General features: G+C 42.4%; 1 protein-coding gene across 5 annotated transcripts in view; it reads left to right on the top strand.

Moving 5' to 3' along the window:
• Window positions 1-19,862, top strand: part of LNX1 (ligand of numb-protein X 1) — an 87,567-nt gene that overhangs the window by 51,872 nt on the left and 15,833 nt on the right. For all 5 annotated transcript variants that reach the window (XM_030563989.1, XM_030563986.1, XM_030563991.1 and 2 more), the window contains 3 exons: window positions 2,102-2,304; window positions 6,110-6,481; window positions 12,779-12,913. In XM_030563989.1, coding sequence (XP_030419849.1) covers window positions 2,102-2,304; window positions 6,110-6,481; window positions 12,779-12,913 — 710 coding nt within the window. The remainder of the gene's footprint in view (window positions 1-2,101; window positions 2,305-6,109; window positions 6,482-12,778; window positions 12,914-19,862) is intronic.

Here is a 19,862-nt window from a genome sequence, read left to right as displayed (position 1 = left end):
GGTTTTGTGCCACTGGGGGCGTGGAGGGGCGGCAGGAGGGCTTCTTAAGTCAGGTGAAAAATATTCCAGCATCAAGGGGAAATAAGGTCATTGTTCCCTTCAAATAAATTTCCTTTTCCTAAAATCAAAGCTAGTTTGTCTCTGTATGGTATAGTGCTGCTACAGAAAGGTACTAACGCACATGCCAGACTTTAAGAACATGAGCAATCCTGTGATTTCAGTGGGGCTATATATATATGCTTAAAGTTCGGCACGTTCTTAAGTTCCTGGATGAATTGGGGTCTGTATTGGGAATAATGCCATATTACTTTTCTATAGCTGGGAGATAACACCATGCAGTAATAACCAGGACACCCAGCTGCCTAACTGTTTGTTTTTGTCTGAAACTAAGGGTATGGCTACACCTGAAATTTCAAAGTGCTGCCGCAGCAGCGCTTTGAAGTGTGATTGTAGTCAGAGCGCCAGGGCTGGGAGAGAGCTCTCCCAGCGCTGCACGTAAACCACATCCCTTACGGGTGTAGCTTGCAGCGCTGGGAGCCGCGCTCCCAGCGCTGCAGCACTGATTACACTGAGGCTTTACAGCGCTGTATCTTGCAGCGCTCAGGGGGGTGTTTTTTCACACCCCTGAGCGCAAAAGTTGCAGCGCTGTAAAGTGCCAGTGTAGCCATGGCCTAAGAGTCTTTAGTAATGTTTAACCAGGCCGTAGACAGCATTGGGGAGATGGCACATCCCCTATTGATGACTCCAGATTTATCGTCCCTTTCCACTAAATTGGCTCCATGCTGAGACACATTTAAGTCTGCATTTCCCAATTCGAATTTTAACTAAACCCTTGTGTATTGTATATGACTGATTTGTCTGCAATGAGTCATTTTTTCTCATGTAGCTGGGCCCATGAGTTTGGAAAACCCTTGACGTTTGGATGGAGTCTTGTCTACCTCAGATCCTTAGGGATCTCTGTCTGCTCTCTGTCCAAGTGCATGCTGCTTTAATATGGACATTTTGCACACTTAAGTTAGGAGGAGCAAGGGATTCCTATTCCAATGAGTTTGCTTGAGCTCCATACACGGGGACAGCTCCAGACCCCAGCACGCCAAGCGCGTGCTTGGGGCGGCATGCCGCAGGGGGTGCTCTGGTGGTTGCCGGGAGGGTGGCAGGCAGTGCTCCGGTGGACCTCCCGCAGGCGTGCCTGTGGAGGGTCCTCTGGTCCCGCAGCTTTGGTGGAGCCGCGGGACCAGCGGACCCTCCGCAGGCACGCCTGTGGGAGGTCCACTGGAGTCACAGGACTGGCAACCGACAGAGCGTCCCCGTGGCATGCAACCCCAAACACTCCATACAGTGAAGTAGGAAGGGTCCTATAGAGGAAACATCACTTCTCTTGGGTAGCACAGAAGATCTCCTCTTCCTCCCTTTAATTTGAATATTAGGAAACTTTCTAGATGTGAGGAAATATTTCCTCTGTTTTTGTGAGCCAAACGTCGCTTTGAACTTTCTGTTCTGGTGCTGAAACCCTGGGCTACTAAATCAATAGTAGGCAATGTTCAGGTTGGTCCTGGACAGACAGACAGACACACATACGGAAGTCAGTGCAACTCAGATATGAGTTCTGGGCTAATAGGTCAGACTGCGGCCCCTTCAGGCTCTTGGTTTGTCTGGTATTTACACACATCCCACTGAGATACACCTGGGACCAGTAAAGAGCTGCCTGAGTAGGGAGAGTATTGGAGAGGTAAAGTATCTATTTAGTTCTTCTAGAATATTAGAACAAATCACTGCAATTTTCCTTTAAATACCTTTCACTGGCCTGGATCACTCTGAAGGTCCCAGCAGTGTTCTGTAGAATCATACTTACGAGTGAGGAAGGCGCATTCCATCAAGGCAGAAGATGCAGAGAACTGATTGCAGAAAACATTAAACCTTGAATTTACTAATTACAACAATCCCTGAAAAACCCAGGGCATCCTCTCCTCCCCTTTAACATAAACTATATCGACTGCTAAAACCTGGTTGGATCTGCTGCAGAGACCTGAAATTATGTTGTGGTTTTTTAATAAAGCATAATTATTATTTCAGATAAATAAATAACTTATGTGCACTTCAGCCTTCCCCAGGTTATATCACCTGATTCCAGATGGAGAAATTACCAGTATTAAGATCATTCGTACTGATCCCAAAGAAAGTCTTGCCATTAGAGTTGTGGGAGGCAGTGAGACGCCTTTGGTCCACATCATTATACAACATATCTATCGAGATGGGGTGATTGCCAGAGATGGAAGATTACTGCCGGGAGACATGATACTAAAGGTACGGTACTGTGGAAATGCCAGGTGAAGGGTTAACATCTTAACAAAGAACAAGTCAATGTAAATACATACTGCAATAGAAATGTAAGACAGGGAGGTAAGACTTACCTGTTTGTGTATACAGAAGCATAATGCATGACAAGATGTGTCATTAAACTGCAGGCTCTGGTACTTGATATGGTTCCTTCTGTCCCATAGGCATGTATCTGAGTGCTGCCCTGAGTAGGCATGCTTTCCTGAATTGGGGTCTCAGTGAATAAGGATGGATGAACTGCATTGCACAAATAAGAACTGACCCTAACTTTGGCTCAAACTTCAACCAAACCTTTTTCTGAAGATTACTGACTGGTTTGCTCATTTTTCCCTTGAGTGTCAAGCCCCTCTGTTTCCTGGCCCGAGGCAGAAGGACCAAAATGCAATAAGAGAGAGTACTCTTGTGCCATTTCTGACCCAGCCAGAATCAGAAAGTACAGTTCAGTCTGTTCTAGTGACACTTTGAGATCCACTTTTGGATGAAAGGGGCCTAATTCTCCATTGCCCTGCTCCTTGTTTACTGATTTACACTAGCACAAAGGCTGTATGAAATGCTACCATTCTGGCTTGACAGTGTTTTACACCTTTGCACTAATGACTATACAACCTGCGGGGATAGCAGAATGAGGGCCAAGATGTTCCTATATGCTTCTCTTGAGCAGAATGACACTTAACCAAAACTCCAAACCTTTAAGTTCACCCGTCACTCTCCGGCATCTGGTTTAACCACACCATTAGAAATGCACAGGTGTTTTTCTGAACTGGCAGGGGAAAGAGAAGGTTTAGGAATGTTTGTATATTTGAATAAAAGAAATGTTGATTTTTTTAAAATCTTTAATTCAGTTTAAGGGCATTGCAAAGACTGTTCTAATATTAGGGCTTGTAGATTTGTGTTTTTAAAGGAAGTGTTGTTAATACATTGAGAGCTAAATTCTCAGTTGATGCAACTTTAATACATCTCTACCAGCAGAGAATTTGGCCCTGAAACTCCTACAGGCCCAGTCGAGTGGGAGGTTAGTGCCTTCAGTTCTCATTGGCACTGAGACTCTCAGCACCTGGCAAGATGAGTCCCTAATTCTGTAGGTGCTGTTTGGTAAACAGCTCAGTCGGTGGCAGCAGCTGAAATTTATAAGAGAGTTTGAATAACTAGGTGATGTTGGCTGTTAGCTGCTACTTCCATTCCTGTTTCCATAGAAATGGATGATGGATGGGCAAAAAATGAGGCCAACTACTTTAAAATCTGGTTTTTGTATATTTCAACTGTGGCTTCTGCTCCAAGTACCATTTCTCACACTGTGCCCGTGAGCTTCTGAGGCCTGCATGGCTACTAAAATCTATAGTATTTCAATTCTTAAAAGAGAAGAGCAATAGCACAATAGTACTAAACAAAGACAGTACTAGTTCCCTTCTTTCATTGCCTTGAGGGTGTATAGTTGATGGAGTCCCTGTATATTTATATGACAGGATTCCCTCAGAGCTATAACTTCTGACAGCCAGCTTGGTGCCTCCTTTCATGGTCTCCATTTTATGACCTTTGGTGTACAGTACATCTAGCAAAAACAACGAGGAATCCTTGTGGCACCTTAGAGACTAACAAATTTATTTGGGCATAAGCTTTCATGGACTAGAACCCACTTCATCAGAGTGAAAAATACAGGAGCAGGTATAAATACATGAAAGGATGGGGGTTGCTTTACCAAGTGTGAGGTCAGTCTAACGAGATAAATCAATTAACGGGGAGGAAAAATAACTTTTGAAGTGGTAAGAGAGTGGCCCATTACAGACAGTTGACAAGAAGGTGTGAGTAACAGTACGGGGAAATTAGTATTGGGGAAATTAAGTTTACGTTTTGTAATGACCCAACCATTCCCAGTCTTTATTCAGGCCTAATCTGATGGTGTCCAGTTTGCAAATTTAATTCCAGTTCTGCAGCTTCACATTGGAGTCTGATTTTGAAGTTTTTTTTGTTGAAGAATTGCCACTTTTAGGTCTGTTGTTGAGTGACCAGAGAGATTGAAGTGTTCTACTGGTTTTTGAATGTTATGATTCCTGATGTCAGATTTGTGTCCATTTACTCTTTTTTGCGTAGAGACTGTCTGGTTTGGCCAATGTACATGGCAGAGGGGCATTGCTGGCACATGATGGTATATGGGACTGAACACTGTGCTGAATTCTCTTAAGTTTTCTTTTCTAGTAATCTAAGAGGGCCTGATCTTTTGAGATGCAGAGCACCACCTGAATGTTGCTGAGCTTTCTCAACTGCCACTGACATCAGTGATAGCTGAGGACACTCAGCGTCCTGTTGGGGAAATACCCAGCACCTCATGGCATCATGACATTAGAGATTCAGATTTGATTGCCTACTTGGGGCCTGATCCTTTTCCCATAAAGGAGTTTTGCCATCATCTTCAATGAGAGCAAGATCAGAATCAATTGTAGTCAATAATGCAGGATTGTGCCCTTGGTCTATTTATTCCTTGTCCTAGTTAAATTCTCCTCTACATAATACTTGTAGGTAACTGGAGGAGAAGCCTATCCAGAGTTACTGAATTTTTAAGGCCAGGTCTACATTAAAAAGTTAAGATGACGCAGCTACATTGCTCTGGGGTGTGAAAAGCCAGTAGTTAAGCCAACCTGACCCTAGGCAGTGCTAGATCAATGGAAGAATTCTTCTGTCAACCTAGCTACCGCCTCTTGGGGAGGTGGATTAATTACTGTGACAGGAGAACCCCTTCTCTTGCTGTGGTGAGTGTCCACACTGCAGCGCTATGGCAACGAAGCTGTACTGTAATGGTTTAAATGTAGACCTAGCCCAAGTCTGTTCTTCTTTTCTCCTTGTAGAGTTTCAGCATTGGTGAGAGTTCAAGATAACAGGTTATCAGAGCCTACATATAGTGGCCCCAGAAGCAGTTTAGAAAACCAAGCCAAGCTGAGTTGTTTTACCCCTGCTGGGGATCTTTTTTGTTGCAGTAAGGAAACATTTTTAAATGTTAAATGGCTCTGCTATTGTAATGTAAAGCTACATAGAGGCTGTTGTCTAGTTTGGTTTTTCCTCCAACAAATTAAAACCCTGCAAATGTTTTTCATTTAGTAAGGATATAGTGCAGTAGCCAGCCAATTTTACAGAACAAAAATTGCAGGATTGAGTTAAAGTTCTTTGTCTGAAGCCATTTGAAAAAAACGTGAACTCTTCTGACCCAGGAAATGGAGGGAAACATGAAGGGCCAGTTCCTCAGCCGATGTAAATCAGCATAGTGTCAAGCTGAGATTCTGGACCACAGTGAATTAAAACTCTCAGGGCTTTTCCCCCCACCCCATTTTAATTTGAAGTTCTTTAGTGAGGTTGGAATTTGGGGATACAGACTGTCTACTGTTACCGCAGTGGTTGTGAGATAATGAACAAGGACACTGCAGAAAAGAAGTGGGAGTGGGAGGAAGAGTAGCTGGGTTTGAAATCAGAAACTAGTGGAATAAAATGAAGATACACAAAAGGAGATTAGGGCCTGAGGAGGGACAATAATAAACTGAAAAATAACAGTTGTCTCTGGAGACAATCAGTGAGAGAGGAAAAAGACAGTAAGTGTCTGTACGCTGCGTCCTTGTCCTTGGGGGGAGGATATTATATAATAAAAACTTGGCCTCTTGTGTGACACCGTTTCAAATCCTGCACGTCAGTGAACATGGAGACATCTGTGTAAATAGATCAGCTGTCTGCAGTGCCAGTTCAGATTAGATGCTTCTTTACATTGCTGATTTATGGTTCTCTCTTTCAGGTGAATGGCATGGACATCATCAGGGTTCCTCACAACTACGCCCTGTCAGTTCTGAAGCAGCCTTGTCAGGTGCTCCGGCTCACTGTGCTCAGAGAGCAGAGGTACCGGTGCCGAAACAACAGACTTTCTCTTGATGCTCACTACAACAGGGATGACAGTTTTCATGTGGTTCTAAACAAAGGCAGCCCAGATGAGCAGCTGGGAATAAAGCTGGTCCGCAAGGCAGATGAACCTGGGGTATTTATTTTCAACTTGCTGGAAGGAGGTGTGGCTGCCCGTGATGGACAGCTTCGAGAAAATGACCGGGTGTTAGCTATTAATGGCCATGATCTTCGGTATGGCAGTCCGGAAAATGCAGCCCAGCTGATACAGGTTTGTCATGATGACTTGACCCCAGTTTTTGAACTCCTTTAACTAGACTGAAAAAAACCATAATTCTCCCATCCAATGCTATGCCACAAGATGAGCCATATCAAGTGGCAAGGTAGATGCCACGGGCCAGATTCTGCTGTCACTTAAACCCATGCAACTCCACTGCCTTCAGGGAGAATACATGGGTGAAATTGAGAACAGAATTTTGCCCATACTGGCCAAGAACTCCATAAAAATAGCATCTTCTATATGTACAAGACTATTCAACAGGCCTAGTTATGATTTTAAACTAGACTTAATCTCTTTGTATATTCTGCTTGTCAGCAATAGAATTTTTAACTTGTTGGATGCCAGACTTGCTGATGTGCTCAGAACTACCACTCTTGGGACAGGCATCATGGTAAGGGGTGATGAAAGCATTAGAATATATAACCTTTTTCAAAGGATATTAAAAGAGTTCTATTGCCCTGCTCTCTGCCAAGAAGAGAAAACATTGGTAACATATGTATTATCTTCCAGTCTCAGTGGTTTCTGTGGATACCATCTACAGTAACAGTGGCTGGAAAGATTTAGTTCAGGTTGATTTGAGCAGGGGATTGGACTAGATGACCTCCTGAGGTCTCTTCCAACCCTAATCTTCTATGATTCTATACCAGAGGTGGGCCATACCTACACCCTGCATCTGGAGGGCCAGGTATTTTGGGGAAGATTTGTATAGATTAGGTCTATTGTTTGTTTGTTTACATATATACAAAGAATTAAAAGGGGCATGTATCCAAGGTACTAAGTATCCCTACCAAAATTACAAAACCAAATACACTTAAGTTGCCCACAGAACATTTAACTTTGCTCCCCACTACAAACCTGATTTCTTTCCACATCCTCCGCCCCCACACACAGCCATTTGCATTAGTCTTTCTTTGAGACCTAATCTTTACAATTTTCTCTTTAAAATGGTGCAGTGCTACTATCAAAACAACCAAGAGTAATTTACTGCTAAGCCTTGCATTTATGACAAAGTCATTGTGCTTATTCTGCTTGTTTGGTTTGGTGGGGTGTAGCATACATGTGTATGGAAGCATTTCGCATATAGTAACGCAAAGACAACAGATCAGGCCAGATTCTCTCCTCTGTCCTTTTGCATAAGCCTACTGACTCCAGTGAAGTAACATGGACTTGAGCGAGAATAGACTTCAGCTCAGTATACTGTGTGTAACAGGCTTATTTTTACAATAGATTCATGGGCTCCAGTGATCAATGTATATTGAAAGTCTGTAGCAGAGGTGGAACGTGTTCATTTACTCAGCTGTGTTTCAATGGATAAATTCCCTAGTCAACCTACTCCAGATAGAGTACGTTCTGGCTGGAGAGCAAGACTGTACACCATTTTGCATAATGTCAGATGCTGGAATCCTGACAATGGTGTTCTTGTTTTCCTCGTGTAGCTTACTAATAGAAAGGTGGATGCTGTCTGGGGAGAGCAACATATGAAATGAAGCCCTCATGAAAATTGGTATTCTTAGAACATTTCCTTATGCTTAAAAAACAAAGCAACAATGCTTCACATGCAGAAAACACACCCTCAGTTTTGGGAAGAGATGGAAGAAATGAGGCCATTCACACAAATGTTTAAAAACACAACTAAAGTTCTTACTAGTTCTACAGAATGAATGTTATTTATATAAATACTTGAAACGCACACCAGCCTCGGGGGATTTAAACAAAATGCCCATCAAAGACTTTGACTCATGTTTCCAAACAGGCCAGGATTACATTGCACTGATGTGAGCTCCATGAATCACATTTGCCTAGCACAGAATTACCAGACTGTGTGTCCTTTTTGCATGTTTTTCATAAATCTCCTTGCTTGTTTCCACATTATTTCAGAGGAGAACGATTATATAGAAGCCACAAATGTTTTGCATCTGCTTTTTACACAGCACAGTACTTCCTCCTCTTCTTTCTCAACAACACTCCACCTGCCAAGACCCAAATGCGGGACACTCTTATTAGACGAGGAACCAAAAAATAATAGTACAGGATTTTCAAAATATGGGATCAGTTTTAAAGTATAAATAACCTTAATTAACATTTGGAAAGAACTATATGTCTTAAGTGGTGGTGGTGATTATCATTTTATTATCTTGTCCTATAGCTTCACTTTGCTGACTTATTGCACTGAATAAAGCTGAGAGAAAATCAGGTTTCTGTAGAGCATGATTAGATTTGGCTCCTAAATGATGTATAACTGACTCATCAGCCCTAGCAGTTAGATATTAGCACGTATTAAGTACTTGTTAATCAGTAGATTAGGTGTCTGGCAGTTATAAACTCAGTCACAAAACCTGAAATGAAGAGAATGTAAAGGTGGTAATTAGCGATGTGCATAAATCACAAAGTTTGGATTTTGGACTTTTCACATTTGCCCCATCACTATGGTGAGGATGGGTCCGAGATCACACTTTAGGCCTAAATTATAAGCAGGGACCCCAGAATGATGCAGCAAAGTCATGGAATTATGCTCCCCAAACCTTCAGATGAAAAACAGTGAAATCTTGTTGATTTTTACATCTGCCATCCAATCACTTCTTTCCATACCAACATCTCATTGGATAGGCTATTTGCTTTAAAGGCAAATCTTTATCCAGTTGCTAAACGTTCCTGTCACCCACATTCCCAGGAGCTGATTCTCCACAGTTCCTGGGGCTTGTGCAGTCATCTACACCTGTGCAAAGAGAGTGCAAATTAAGGGTGAGGAGCTACCAGATCAGAATGGTAACATTCTATATCCACTTTGCCCAGGTTCAAATGAGAACAAATTGTGCAAGGGAGTAGAGAATCAGGCCTCATATGTCAGTGCCTGTTCAGGAAACATAGTAACAGCAACGCATTGTTAATCTTCTTTCTCTTCCTTTGTGTATTTTTTCATACTAGATATTGCCATATAATACAATTTTTCTGTTATGAAAGAGCGAGTGTCAAGTCAAAGCAAGAAGAATTTTTTAAATGAGTACAGTAGAGCTCACTGCTTCATTATGGAGAAATCAACTTTACCCGTAGAGGCAGGTGATCTGGTGGATTATTCTCCTACCTTTTTGTCAAGATTTTTGGGCTAGTTCCTCCAGTACAGTGTGTCTACTCTGCATTGACCCAACATTTGGTGCTAAAGCCAGTTTCACTGGCCTGGAGGGGATCTGCCAGTGGCCCAGAATCAAAGCTGAGGTTTGGGCACCACTTACTCACCCTGCTGCTAATGTAACTGGAGGGAAAGATGAAAATCCTTTGAGCTGCATGGACCTGCCCATGGTGTTTTTGACCTTTGTCTGTTTAGCCTGTAAAACTCTTTGGGATGAGGATGTCTCTTACTGTGGGTTGGCACAGTGCCCCAATATAGCCCCATCTCAACTGAGGCATCCAGATGATGCCATATAACAATAATAATGGTGACTATTGCAGAGCATTGTGATTAGAGGAGCCCTCCGGCTCCTGGAGCACAATGCAGGGGAGTAGCCTGCCCAGAGCTAGGGTAAAGGGGAGTTTTAAGACACACTGATGGTTTTTTGTGTGCGCGCATTTTTGGTCTTAGCAGAGGATCTGACCCTTGTAGGTTCTTTAAGCTACAGTTTGTGTGCAGTACTAAAACAAACCTAAAAGTAAGCTGTATGTGTTTTTACTTCTTGTCTGGTCATGAATAGCTATGGGGGAATTGGGGCAAAACCACTAGCAAAGGAGAGAGAGACCAACTGAAATAACAATTAATATACTAATCAGCGAACATTTTTATGGGTTTTTACACGGCAGAATGTAGACTTGGAAGCTGATGTGGTTTTGATAACTTAGTAATATTGTCTGAATTTTATGAGAAATGACTCAACTAGACTGACCTAGAGACAAATGGGACATTTGCAGCAGATGCTTGTGTTGAACTTTTGTTTCTCATTCTACAAGGAATTAATCAAATTTACAGCCGCCTTTAAATAACCAATTTTGAGACAAGCCACGTAGGGAGAGATCAGTTTTAAATTGAAGTTGTAAAGTGTTTCTTTTACAGTAGAATTACATCTTAAAGGGTTTTACACCATTGGGTCATTTAGTCTTGTGTTGTGTTTCATTTGAAGTAGTAACTAGCCCAGTATGAGGAATTCAGACGGGAAATATCGATTAGTTTTATTGTTAGTTTAAAATCCATCAAAACATTTTTTTTAAATCACAGCAAAGAACTTTGAACCAGACTCTAGTGAGGAAAAGTTTAACTGTAGAATACAAAACTCAGGGACCAAATCTAGCTCCCACTGAAGTCACTGAGTGAGTTTGACTTTTGGTGAGAGTAGGGTTGAATTCCAGGTTTGGTTTACATCTTCTTTTAAATGGTTTTCCACACTTCTCTATCCTTGGAGCCTCCTCCAACCCAGACCAACACCTTAGGATTCTGAAGCTCTGGTGTTTTTTTTCCCCTTTAAACTCTTGCAGGGAGGCTCTACATTACAGCAATAGCCTGAACCCAAGTGGACAAGACTCCCTCAGGAGGCCATTAGTGGCTCGCCTTGTCCCCAAGAACCAGTGTTTAATTTGTAATGAAAGAGGTGCTGGGGCTCAAGCAATTTTTTACATTCATAACTGACATGGCAAGCCCAGAAGTGCCGGGGCTATGAATTGCCAGGCCTAGTGGTGCTGGGGCTGAGCCCTGGCAAGTCCTGGCACAAATTAAGCACTGCCAACTTCTCTTCTTTTATCTGCAGCCTTTCCAGCCACATCAACCTGAAGAGAAGAGATTACAGATTTGAAAATTAACTTTGGATTTTCCCATTTAGCAGCACCATATAGCTCTAAACCACTGAAGCTACCAATACATTTGTCTTTCTTGTATTAGTTTGTTTTTATGTTAGGAAAGTACCACATATTGGATTTGCTCAACTAAATTCTATTCTCAGTTATGCTAGTACAACACCGTCGACTTCAGTGGAGTCAGTGTTAAGTGAGAGCAGAATTTGGGTGTCTACTCCTGGAGGTGGGACTTGCCTCTCAAGTACTGATCCAACTGCACTGAGACTTTGCAGTTATAATAATTAAACTAGTATCGCATCTTGCAACTTCAAAGCGATGTACAAATCAATGAATCCTCACACCACCTCTCTGGGGGACAGTCTTTATGATCCCCATTTTACAGATGGAATAAGTAGACAGACCAAAAGGTTTCATGACTTTGAGGTCTGCCTGAGCAAGTAGCAGTGCCAGGATTTGAATTTTGGACTGCCTGGCTCCCAGTCCTGTGTTTTGTCCATTACACTAGTCTGTTAAGATTTTATTGTTCAAAATAGTAGCATGGCCCCTTCTCTAAGTAAAACTACTTTTATCATGTTAGCAGCTTGCAAAATTCTGCCACTAGTGCCCCTCAATGTGAGCATTTCCATCATTCTGAGATAAGCGGCATTGTTTCCACTGTTTCCATCATACAGTAGTAGACCTAGGGCTTGGCTACACTGGAGAGTTGCAGCGCTGGTGGTGGGTTTACAGCGCTGCAACTTACTCACTGTCCACACTTGCAAGGCACGTACAGCGCTGCATCTCCCTGACTGCAGTGCTGGCTGTAGTCCTGTTCTGCCTGGGGTATAATGATTGCAGAGCTGGTAATGCAGCGCTGCTCTGCCAGTGTGGCCACCAAAAGCACTGTAATTGGCCTCCAGATGTATTCGGAGGTATCCCAGAATGCCTGTTCAGCCACTCCCAACAGCGCTGCAAATGCTGCAAATGTGGCCACACTGCAGCGCTGGTAGCTGTCAGTGTGGCCACACTGCAGCGCTTTCCCTAAACAGCTGTACGAAGACAGCTGTAACTCCCAGCGCTGTACAGCTGCAAGTGTAGCCATACCCCTAGTTTTACACATGATGTACCCATGAGACACTAGTTAGCTGTGCTAATGTACACAGGTGAACAGAATAAATGTCTAAAAACAAGAATGGAGCAGCACTGTCATGCGAGAGGATTGTTAATTCAGGGGAAATTTTGAATGCATGAAGATAAGCTTTTAGAGGATTAACTTTAGTTTTGTAGTCTGTGTTGAACTGAGCTGAACTTGCATTATTACTTCCTCTTGTGGCAAGCTGATAATAAGGGTAGAGGCACCAAAAAGAATTGCCCTTCAATTAACCAAAATCTGCAACCAAAATATCATCTCAAAAGAAAATGAAAATAACAGCAAGCTAAAGTGAGACCTGGGCTTTGTGAATTTCTAGAGCTGAAAAGATTGGCTTTGTAGCTGCATAACAGCAGGATTTACATCTGTGTCTCGTCATGTAGGCCAGTGAGAAGCGGGTTCACTTTATTGTGTCACGGCAGACCAGACAGCAGACGCCTGACATCGTGCAGGAGGCTGGGTGGAATTACAACGGCAGTCCTCAGCCTTGCCCATCGGAAAGAAACTATCCTAACAAGGTGAGGCCTGGATCTATCTTACATTTACTGTTCTTTCTGTGGGAAACAGAAGGCTTTGTTGTCTCCAGACCTTATCACCAGGAGAAGCACATCTTATTCTGCGGTATAAATGTAAAAACAGAGAGCGTCTTTATTTATACACTAGGAAGTGCTTCTGTCTTGACTCAGTTTGGAAGGATTGGGAGAGAGGAAGCTGAAGGATAATAATGAGACGAAAGTTTTATACACACATACTATACTGTACACAAACCTGCCTCCCAGCCTGAGCCTAACAAAAATAAGAGGCTTATCTGCACTTACTCCATCTGGAGCAAAGCATGAAGGGAAGAAGCTTGCACAGACTGGGTGTGATATTCCCACATGTTGATTCCTGTGGCTGTTACTCGATCATTCGCTTTTAGTAAACTGGGTGCAAGCAAACAATATGTATTTTAATACAGAAAATATAAATAAATTCTTTGTTCCAAGATGTATATAAGGCATACGTACAGGATGGGGGACTCTATCATGGGAAGCAGTGACTCTGAAAAAAGATTGAGGGGTCATGAATGATGATCAGCTGAACGTGAGCTGCCAATGCAACACTGTAGGCAAAAGATCTAATGTGATCCCAGGGTGCATAAGAAGGGGAATCTCAGCTGGGGGGGTAGAGAGATTATTTTACCTCTGTAATTGGTAGCGGTGCAACCACTGCTGGAATACTGTGTCCAGTTCTGGTGCCCACAATTCCGGAAGGATGTTGATTGGAGAGGGTTCAGAGAAGAGCCACAAAAATGAATAAACTAAATTTTGCCTTTATAGTGGTTGAGCTCTTTAGTCTATCTATTTAGCTTAACCAAGAGAAGGTTCAGGGGTGACTTGATCACGGTCTGTAAGGATGTACGTGGGGGAACAAATATTTAATCATGGGCTCTTCAGTCTAGCAGATAAAGGTACAACACCATCCAATGGCTGAAAGATGAAGCTACACAAAGTCAGACTGGAAGTAAGGTGTAAATGTTTAACAGTGTGTGTACTTAACCATTGGAACAATTTAGCAAGGGTCATGGTAGAGTCTCTGTCACAGATAATTTTTAAATCAAGATTGGATGTTTTTCTGCTATAGAAATAATTTGGGGGAAGTTCTATGGTCTTGTGCTATACAGGAGGTCAGACTACATGATCACAATGGTCTCTTCTGGCTTTGGAATCTAGGAATCTATGAAAACAGGGATGATGATACGGATACTGATCTCCTTTGTAAAGTGCTTTGAGATCTGTGGAAGAAAAGCCCTGTATAAGGACTGGATATTGTTAGATTAAGGAAAATGACAAAGAACAGGCATACAGTTTCCACAAAGGTGACAGCAGTGTGTGCATCGTTCAGCATATCCTTCACCTGGAATCCAATACACAGAAAGCAGGGTCCAAGCTACATACATCACACAAGGGTGGAATCTCTAAAAGGAGATCAGTGCCACAGCATGGCTATCCAGCGAAGAGTGAGTTCTGAATATAGGCAGGACCATGTCACTAGGGGCTTTAAAAAGCAGCAGGGCTCATTTAAAATCAATCCTGACTGATAAGCAGGCAACTGTGACCTTAAAGGACCACGTGCCTTAGACTGCACTGCCAGCTGTCAGCTCCCGAATGCAGTTGCCTGTGGGGAGAAAGGGATGGGCCCACATTTTAAAAATGTTTATAAACATCCATTTGTTGTTTTCCTCCTTTTATCAATTATGCTCATTCAGCCCCTTAAGAAATGATACTTCCTGCAGCATATTCCATCTTACCTGTACCCTCGCATGCCGTTCAGACATAACTCCTCCCTCATGCTGTAAGAACAGACCCACGTCTGCTGTCCAGAACAGCAGAGATGAAACAAGGCTGCTGCCATCCTGTCACAAGAAAATCCTAGCTGATACTGCATCTGCAAGTCATTACTTCCAATGAAATAATGCTTTGGTGATTGTTAGGGAGGTCTCTGAGTGGGATAGCAATTAACTCATTTCGCATCACAAGACTGCCTGGGTGTCCGCTATATCCAATATGTTTGTGTTACTGGTCTATGGGTATGGTACAGGGGAATTCAGTACATTAATTCTATTCCATACCCAACTTTGGGCCCCTTTCTTCTCTTCCTCTGTAAAGAGGCGCAGGAAAGGAACTCTTGATTAGTTACATGTTGATTTGGGGAACTGCATTGACTTGAGATTTAGGGAGTTGTGTTTGCATTGCAGCACCCTACGTGGAGCTGGTGAGGCCTTATTTTGTTGCATAGACTATGGAGATGAGGGAATCCCCCAACAGGTGTCTGGAGTATGTCTCTGTACCTCTGTCTCCAGTCCTGTCCCATCAGTGACAGCACAACTGGCTTAGTGGCTGTGCTGCTTCTGGCCAGTGGCAGCACTTTGTGACTGCTCCACAGGAGGGAAACATGCTATCTGGAGCACCTGATCCCTGACTCCTCCCCTCTGTGGCCTTTTCACCCCAAGACAGATGAGCTCTAGGGTGGTTAAATCGAGATTGGAGAGAGCAGGCTGCTTAGCTGCCTTTCCCTTTCATACATCCCCTCTTGTCTCATTTAATTTTAGATGTTGGTGTACTAGGTGCCTGTAGTATTTCTGGGATAATGAGAGTGAACGACCATAGGTGTTTTCCTTGAAAAATAGGTTATCCATCCACACAGTTCAACTCTTCAGCAACCAGCTCCAAGGATATTTTAGATGTGGGGCTCAGATCTGGCTTTGAGAATCAGAGCCGCACTGAAGGGATGTGGCTGGGATAGAGATGCCTCTGGGGTTACTACATCACGGCACTCGGGTGACTTAAAGCTTGTCTACACGATGGGGTAATGTGCACTACAAGGGTGTGATTTCTAAAGTGCACTAACATGGTGCACATTAATTGATCTCTGCAGACCCTGCTGGTGTGCACTAAAAGTTCCCTAGTGTACTTCAAAATAGTACTGAAACAGCATTACATTGCAGTGCACTAGGAAGCTTTTATCAATGACCTGGAAAAAACAAAAAATCATCACTGGTAAAGTTTTCAGATGACACACACATTGGGGCAGTGGTAAATAATGAAGAGGATAGGTCATTGATTCAGACAAAATCTTCTAGGTAAGCTGGGTGCAAGCAACCAATAGGCATTTTAATATGGCTACATGTAAATGTATACATCTAGGAACAAAGAATGGAGGCCATGCTTACAGGATGGGGTCTCTATCCTGGGAAGCAGTGACACTGGAAAAGATTTCGGGATACTGGTGGATACTCAGCTGAATATGAGCTCTCAGTGCAATGCTATGACCGAAAGACCTAATGCAATCCTGGGATGCATAAAACAGGTGAATCTCGAGTAGAGAGGTTATTTACCTCTGTATTTGGGAGTGGTGTGTTTGCTACTGGAATACCGTGTTCCATTCTGGTGCCCACAACTCAAGAAGAATGTCGGTAAATTGGAGGGTGCAGAGAAGAGCCACAAGAATGATCAGAGGATTAGAAAACATTCCTTATAGTGGTAGACTCAAAGAGCTCAATCTATTTGGTTTAACAAAGAGAAGGATAAGGGGTGACTTGATTACAATCTGTAAGTATCTACATGGGAAACAATTATTTAGCAATAGGCTCCTCAGTCTAGCAGAGAAAGGTACGACACTGGAAAGGTACAAAGCTGGAAGTTGAAGCTAGACAACTTCAGACTGGGATTAAGGAGTAAATTTTTGACAGTGAGTGTAACTGACCAAGGAATAATGTACAAAGGGTCTTGGTGGATTCTCCATCACTGAGAATTTTTAAATCAAGATTGGGTGTTTTTCTAGCAGATCTGCTCTAGGAATTATTTTGGGGAAGATCTATGGCCTGGACTGTCCAGGAGGGCAGACTAGATGATCACAATGTTCCCCTCTGGCCTTGAAATCTGTGAATCTAGGGTGTACTAGCTGGGTCTACATGGACCAATTATTGCACAATATGTTAGTGCTCTTTAGAAATCACATCCTTGTAGTGCACATCACCCACCATGTAGATGTACCCTCAGTCATACACATGCCCCTGGCACCCTTTAGCTGAGGGTATGCAAACAGCCCCATTCTTTCTGAAAGGGTGCATGAGGAGGGAGGTGGTTCTGTTTCCCTTTCCCCACAACACTGGTGCTGTGCTGCACTCCTGTTGGTTAGCTAGAATCTAGTTTTTGCTTTTCCAGTGTGGCACCTATGATTCAATAGACTGAACAACTCTGAAGGAGCTCAGACAGCCTGTGGGATTGATTATGTGGAGGCGCCATAGCGTTTTGCTGTGGTGCACTGTCTTTAACTCGCTGTTGTAGTGTTGTTTGCCGTTTGTCAGGCACATGTGAGTATTGGTCTGGATTTGTCTCAGGATTTACCAGATAGTTCTCAGTACATACCCTGCATTTTTTCACCATACTCTTTCATAATTCACACTCTCTAAAATTAGGCTATGCGGGCTTAAATACAGTGTGTGCTCTTGCTTAGATCTAATGGACATCTTCTTGGCCATGCTTTCCAGTCAAAGCAATTTCCTTTGGATGTGTGGCTTGGTGAATCTTGCATCTGGCTTTGTCAGTGGGGATTGTTAAATTAAATGTGGCTAATAGAGAAACTGCTAATTAATATAACCCAGTGTTGTTTATTGGGGGAATAATTCATCCTTGGGAGAGGTGGACTTTTGTTAACATCACTGGTCCCCTCTTTTAACTCTCTCAGAGAGCCAGTTCTGTCTGGGTTAACTATATAACACAGATATAAATATGTGCTGGATTTTGCCTTCAAGTCTCTAGCGTATTCAGTGCCAAGAATAAACTCCAGACTCCAGTATTATTTGTTATTGTATAATGACTCAGGAATCCCTTTTGGCCAAGTCACTGCCCTCATGACATCCTGCCTCCATCTGGAAAGAGGCGAAAAGAGGCTTTCTTTCAAGCAAATGCCAATGGTAAACAGAAGGACAGCCAGCAGAGCAATGATGAAGTAGCAAAACAATCTGTATTGAATACATCCTCTTTGGTGTGTACTGGGAGTGTATTTTGCATACAGTGTGGTGTATGATTGGTCATGGGTAGGGTTCTTAGTAAGCTATCTTCCCATGTCTGAGGAACAAGGCAATGTAAAGCCCAAGTTGCTGCTGCTGCCTGGACTTGAATAGAAAAGATGTCAGAAACACTCTCCTGTACTACAGAGGGATCTGTTAAACAGGATTTGTAATATAGAAATAGAGCCAGATTCTGCTCCTTTGAAGTCATTGGGAGTTTTGCCATTGACTTCATTGCAGATACAGTACTAGGCACTAAAATAGCACTTGGTTTTAATTGTAACTATTTCTTCTACTCTGATTGTTTATAACATGTTGTTGTCCAGTCCTTAAAGACAGAGCCTATTGCCCTTGCTGCTCAGGTACATAATGTCCTGTAGCTGTGTGAGTGGGTTAGCTTGTAGGTAATATATATTTTCCAAGCAGCTGCAGCTGAGTCCGTTGTCTGTGAGACACGCGTCATGACTTTGAGGTTGTGATAATTTGCTGTAAATATTTATTTTACAGTAAACTTTAAAAAAAAAAAAAAAAGTGGGGGTGGGACAAGCTGTATGTTTTCCCCGTCACAGCCTCCATGGTCATTTCAAAGCGATGGAGAAGGGTAGTTGTTTAGAAGAGAATGTATTGAAATGCACTCATTAATAAACATTGCCTTTTAACTGGTTTACTCATGACCAGCAATACCTCCGAGAGTGCAGTCCATGTGTTTATTAAAAAGGCTTTAATTTCCTTTTATCACTATCTTCCCCTCATTTGAGAATTCACAATTCCCATCTATCTCTGATCATTTTAAAAAATAAGATGCTGCAAGGAATCTTCAAAGGGAAGCTGATTGTTGGCTTGTGTGTGTGTGTGCACACAGAAAAGCAGTTCTTCAATCATTGTTCATTGAAAAGTAACATTTGGCAATTTGTTTCTGAACATAACTCTTAAATGCTGATAGTGTCTGTACTGTTTCCTCAGAAATATGGCATAAGCAGCCTACTTTTATCAGTAACATTCTTGATGTCTGAGACAGAATGGCCATAGAATAGCTAACAAGCATGCTCTGAATCAGAGGATATAATTTTGAGCTGCTGTTACAAAATCAAAAACTGCCCTTTTGTGAAAAGTTAGCACTACTCTCCCCACCCTCTACCCCGAAAAGGGCTATTCTCAGTTAAATCAACCCATTCTCAAGGGGAAAGGGGCAATTTTTTGCATGCAAATGGGTAAACCAAAGCAAAATTAGGTTTATTTTTGAGCAAAGGTGGAGTCACAACAATTTTACACATTCATGTAAAAAATTAATTTTGAAAAAATAAGACTATGTTGCAGGAATGAAACTACCTGAAATAGAATAATGAACATTTTTTGTTGGGGAAAAAAAGTGGATGATTTCACACAGCTGTGCTGTAGATCCTTTGGAAGTGTTCAGTTGCTCTCAAACCACCATAGCAAGTCGTCTTATAGAGATTCTGACACTCTGTGTTCCATCTCAGGCCAGGGATTACATGGTATGTAGCACCCGTAACAGTGCTACATTTGCAATTCCTATCCCTATGACATAAGAAGGAACCTGTTTAGATGGAGTTTAGTGACTTTATTATCTGAAGTGTTATGGAATATTAGCATTTTGACATTTTCTGCTTATTTTCTGCAGTGTCTGGAAGTCCTTTGCTGGATGGCAGCTGATAAATGCAGCTTGTTTGTTTTAATCGCAGAACTCTTGAGATGGAATTATAGTCTCATCATTCTAAATGTGCCTTTAAAAATAAAATGCTGTAAATATATACATACTCAAGCTCACTAATCATTCATTGGCAGATTTCCCAATGCAATTGTTCCCTTTTCCTACTTTCCCACTTCTGTCTTTCCTTGAGTTTACTCTAGTCATTGCCAGAAGAGCCAGACATTTGATTGTTCTTCTCTCT

This window comes from Gopherus evgoodei, chromosome 5 (assembly GCF_007399415.2).
Source record: "Gopherus evgoodei ecotype Sinaloan lineage chromosome 5, rGopEvg1_v1.p, whole genome shotgun sequence".
Taxonomy (NCBI): domain Eukaryota; kingdom Metazoa; phylum Chordata; order Testudines; family Testudinidae; genus Gopherus; species Gopherus evgoodei.
Note: the sequence above shows the minus strand (reverse complement) of the source record. Positions and strands in the feature narration are given on the sequence as shown.